General features: G+C 14.0%; 1 protein-coding gene across 1 annotated transcript, besides 19 other annotated features; it reads right to left on the bottom strand. All coding sequences in view use genetic code 6, as the record gives it.

The window, feature by feature from the left end:
• Positions 1–63: part of a microsatellite that runs on past the window's edge.
• Positions 58–112: a microsatellite.
• Positions 113–768: 656 nt separating this feature from the next.
• Positions 769–828: a microsatellite.
• Positions 770–843: a microsatellite.
• Positions 844–1,158: 315 nt separating this feature from the next.
• Positions 1,159–1,203: a microsatellite.
• Positions 1,194–1,239: a microsatellite.
• A 911-nt stretch (positions 1,240–2,150) lies between these two features.
• On the bottom strand, positions 2,151–3,315 carry IMG5_073990 (leishmanolysin family protein, putative; the record flags this gene model as incomplete). The annotated part of the gene is made up of 4 exons (XM_004036633.1): positions 2,151–2,170; positions 2,364–2,900; positions 3,015–3,173; positions 3,309–3,315. 4 exons carry the CDS (start codon positions 3,313–3,315, stop codon positions 2,151–2,153), a joined length of 723 nt encoding a protein of 240 aa, XP_004036681.1.
• A 181-nt stretch (positions 3,316–3,496) lies between these two features.
• Positions 3,497–3,562: a microsatellite.
• Positions 3,557–3,631: a microsatellite.
• Positions 3,581–3,647: a microsatellite.
• Positions 3,648–3,751: 104 nt separating this feature from the next.
• Positions 3,752–3,805: a microsatellite.
• A 30-nt stretch (positions 3,806–3,835) lies between these two features.
• Positions 3,836–3,875: a microsatellite.
• A 156-nt stretch (positions 3,876–4,031) lies between these two features.
• Positions 4,032–4,089: a microsatellite.
• Positions 4,090–4,140: 51 nt separating this feature from the next.
• Positions 4,141–4,174: a microsatellite.
• Positions 4,175–4,230: 56 nt separating this feature from the next.
• Positions 4,231–4,265: a microsatellite.
• Positions 4,266–4,362: 97 nt separating this feature from the next.
• Positions 4,363–4,422: a microsatellite.
• Positions 4,397–4,441: a microsatellite.
• A 72-nt stretch (positions 4,442–4,513) lies between these two features.
• Positions 4,514–4,543: a microsatellite.
• A 145-nt stretch (positions 4,544–4,688) lies between these two features.
• Positions 4,689–4,729: a microsatellite.
• Positions 4,730–4,800: 71 nt separating this feature from the next.
• Positions 4,801–4,804: part of a microsatellite that runs on past the window's edge.

Below are 4,804 nucleotides of genomic sequence, written 5' to 3'. Positions count from 1 at the left end.
ATATATATATATATATATATATATATATATATATATATTTAAAAATATATATTTATAATATATTTTATTTATTTAAAAGTTATAATTTTATCTATTTAAGATATATATTTTAATAAAAAAAAAAACACATTATTTATTATTAATAATATTTTACTGAATATATCTGTATTAAACATAATTTATAATTATATATATATATATAATATAAGTATTTTTATACAATTAATCGTATATCAAATTATTATTTTTTACATAAAAATTAAAAATAATAAATTTATATAAATAATATATACTCAATTCATTCTATATTTAAAAACTCTTGCAATATGACTAGGTCTACTGCATTTATAGCAAAGTTTTAGTCCTTTATCTCTAAATAAAAATCTTTCTTCCGCTGCAGAATGATAATTTTGACTTCTTTACTTTCTAAACATACTAAACATCTAAAAATTAATATATATATATAATTATGAAAAAGATTAAAAATACCTTTTTTCATTAATCCATAATCCACCATATTATGTAGAACTAATTACTCTTCCAACTGCTCTAATTCCTATTTATGTATTCATTTCATTTCCATTTTATGAATATAACTCTTAGACTTCTTTTTCAATATTTTTTAGAAGATACTTTTTTTTAAGGATTTCTTAATTCATAAATATCAAATCCTTATTCTTCTAGTTTTTAAAATTCTCATTCTCATTCTCTATTTATTTATTTTTTTTTAAAAAAAATATAAAAAAAATTAATAAAAATAATTATTTTTATATAAATATTAATATATATATATTAATATATAAATATATATATATATTTATATATATAAAGATATAAATAAATTTTGCTTTCTTATTTTTTTTTTAATTATAATTTTTTAAACAATTATATCTGCCTCAGTTAATCAAGAAAACTATATAAGTATTTTTTAGAAGATTTTAATTTTATTTTTTTTTAAATAAAATAAGGAATATCTAGAATATTTATAGATGTATATTTTTATAATATCCCCCTAATTTAAAAAAAAATTTTTTGTTGTAAATTTTACTAATTATGTCTTTAAAGCACCTGTAGGAATTTCATAATTGTTTAAATTTAAAGTTATTTCTAAAAATAAGTTTAATTAAAAATATATACAAATAATGGTATAAATATAATAAATAATTAATATATAGATTTGAAAATAAATTAAAATATATATTTATAGATATATATATATATATATATATATATATATATTAATAATATTTTATTTATTTACATATAATTTTTTTTTTTATTTAATTATATAACATGCTTTTTTTATATTTCTAAAATCATTTTTTTTTTTTAAAATTTAAATATTTAAATTTAATTCATAATTTAATTTATATGAATATCAATTTTTATACAATTTTAATCTAGAATTTATTATTAAAATTTTTTAATATTTCTTATTAATTTTTAAAATATAATATCTGAAATCTTTAAATTGTATATTTTTTTTTCTAAATTTTTATTTAATAAATTAATCTATTTTTTTTATAAATTTTATTATATTTCTTTTAATAATTAAAATGATAAATATTAAAATTATATTATTTTTAAAAAATTATATATTTATTTTCAATATGTTTTGAAAATTTATATATTATTTATTTTTCTTGCTTTTTTTTATATTCTTATCACTACTGTAGCATCAGACCATAAAAATCTAAATTAATACTTCTTTAAATTATATAAATATCTCTATATATATATTTTTCTTTTTAATTATTTATTACAATAAAAAAATATTAAAAAAAATGAAAAAATTATTAAATAAATTATAATATTATTTAATTTTTTATATTCTTTTTTTTAAAAAAAAAATAAATTAAAAATTAGAACTTTAATTCTTAACAAAAAAAACATTGTTTTATAGATATTAAAAAATCATCCTTTTAATATAGGCTTTGTTTAACTGCAATCATTTCCAAAGTATCCTTTATTACAAACACACTTATTATTTAGACAATATCCGTTTTAACTACAGAAATTCGGACAAATTTTTTTAAATTTGCAAAACTACGGTATATTTTTAGGGCATATAATAATTCCATCATATCCTTTAACTTACATATTTTCTAAATTTTTTGAGCAAACAACTGTTTATTTTCCTACATGAATAGTCACTAATTATCCGTTAGAACTACAATTATATTTATAGCATAAACCTTAAATTTTTCGATTATTCACATAATAAGTATCTTTTATTAAAGAAGAGTTAAAACATTTCGAATCAACTCCATATTAAATTCCGTACACTTATTGTGTTTATACTGAGTGTTACATATTTTAAATATTCCAGCATTCCTTATATTAATAAACCTAAAGTGTATTACAATTAGGTTCATTAAATTAATCAGCAATACAAATTGAAGCCCCAATATGGGAGAAATCACATAAATTTTAATCTTTTGTAGGAATACAAAACTCATTTTTAGTACAATTACATTAACCAGTGACGTGTTGACAGCCTGCTGCTTTCCCATAGAATATTTCTTCCTCCATAGATTCTTTTATTTCCTCATAGAAGCCAGTGTCTCTTAAAAGATTGGCTGTAAAACCACTAAAATATGACTATACAGATTATTATTATGAATTCATATATTCGCTATTGATTATTGTGTTTTTCCAATGTGAATTTATAGAACCTGGGCCTCCTAAATTTTCAAGAGGCACACCAGTTAAGGCAGGACAATTAAAATATTTTCGAGCAAACTACAAAACTTTAGGCGTTTTGAGAAATAAAGTATCTATTCCCCTTAATTTTTTTTTTAAAGTAGGTTCAGGATAAAGACTTTTATCAGATTATATCCATAAAGGTATTGAATGTTCTGAAAAACCCAAAACATGAGTCATTTCATGGATAACTATTTCTAATATATCTTAAAATATATATTTTTCATTTAAATTTTTTTCTTCTAATTAACCCAAATTAAAAGTAATTTAACCATGAGAAGGTCCTACCTTATACAGAAATTAACAATTACTAGCAAAGGCTACAAAAGATAATTATTTATTATTTAGATATTATGCATATATATGTAAATCAGAATCTTTTCCTTTATCTTTGTCTATTTAAGGAATTATAACTTCTCCACATTTTTCATAATCGGAATTATATCTCATTTGCTTTTCAGATTTTGGAACTATTTTTATTAGATCAGAAAAATAATTAAATGCTGTTTTTAAAGCTTTCTCACAAGTATCGATTATCAATTAATTTTTAGGATTTTTAGGTAAATTTGAGAAATAGGACATATCGTAAGTTATAATCATATTACGGGGCATTTTAGATTATAAATTACGGATATATGTATAATCATCATCAGATGAAATTACTTTGTAGGAATAAAATTTTTACATTTAATCATGGACACATTAGTGTTAGAGTACATATAAACAAAAAACAAAAGTTAATTAAAATAATAATATAATTAAGATTTTCATTTATTATAAATAATAGTAATATATATATATATATTATAAAACATTTATAGTTAAATATATTTATATTTATATTTTATTTAAATATATTAAATTAAAATTTTAAAAATAATTTTATTAAAAAAAAAATTTAATATATTAATTTATATTTAAAAAAAAAGTTATTTAATTAATTTCAAATAAAAAAGATTACTTATAAATATTTGGTTTAAATAATTAGTAATTTGAATATTTTACATAATTTATTTTACAAAATATAATATATTTAAAATGAAAAATAATATATATATATATATATATATATATATATTATAAATATATATATATATATATAAATTTTAATTTTAAAATATTAAATAATTTTAATTTTTTAAAGTATAAAATTTTTAAAATGTATAAATTTTATAATAATATAATATAATTTATTAAATTTAATAGAAAAACCCAGAATTAAATATTTTTTAATATATATTTTAAACATTTAATAAATATCAAAATATATATATATGTATAATATATATAATAAAAATTATTTAAAATTTTTAAAGATATAATATAATAAATATTTATTTATATATTATTATATATAAAATTTTTATTTAATTAATATTTTATATATATTAAGTAAAACAAAAAAAATTATTGATTATCAAATTAATTTAACAAAAAAAAATATTAATAAAAATGAAAATAATATAAAAATATTTTTTTTTATATTAATATATATAAAAAAATATAACAAATAAATATTATTATTTTTTAAAAAAAAAAAATATTAAAAAAAAAAAAAATTATGCAATGATATAAAATAATATAAAAAAATGATTTTATATTATTAAATATAAAATAGTATTAAATTTTAAAAATAATGTAGCATATTATATTGTATGATTAATTAAAAAAAAAATTATAAAAAAATTTAAATAATAAATATAATATAAAATAAATTTATTTTAAAATAAATTATATTATAATTTAAAACATTTTTTTATATGTAATTTTTATAATTATATATATATATTAAAAAATAAAAATTATTAAAATATTTATATATATATATTTATATTTATATTATTATTATAAAAAATATTATTAATAAATAAAAATTTAAAATATAAAACAACAAATTTAAACAATATTTTAATTTAAATATATACAAATATATTATATAAATAAAATATAATAAAAAATTAAGATTTTATAGAAATTTATAAATATTTATATATTATTAATATTTGTTTTATATATAATTATATTTAAATAATAAATATTAATAAAAAATTAAATAATTAAATTATTATAATATTTATTTTTTATTTATATGAAAAAATAT

Source organism: Ichthyophthirius multifiliis (assembly GCF_000220395.1).
Source record: "Ichthyophthirius multifiliis unplaced genomic scaffold scaff_1120509250431, whole genome shotgun sequence".
Lineage (NCBI taxonomy): Eukaryota > Ciliophora > Oligohymenophorea > Hymenostomatida > Ichthyophthirius > Ichthyophthirius multifiliis.
Note: the sequence above shows the minus strand (reverse complement) of the source record. Positions and strands in the feature narration are given on the sequence as shown.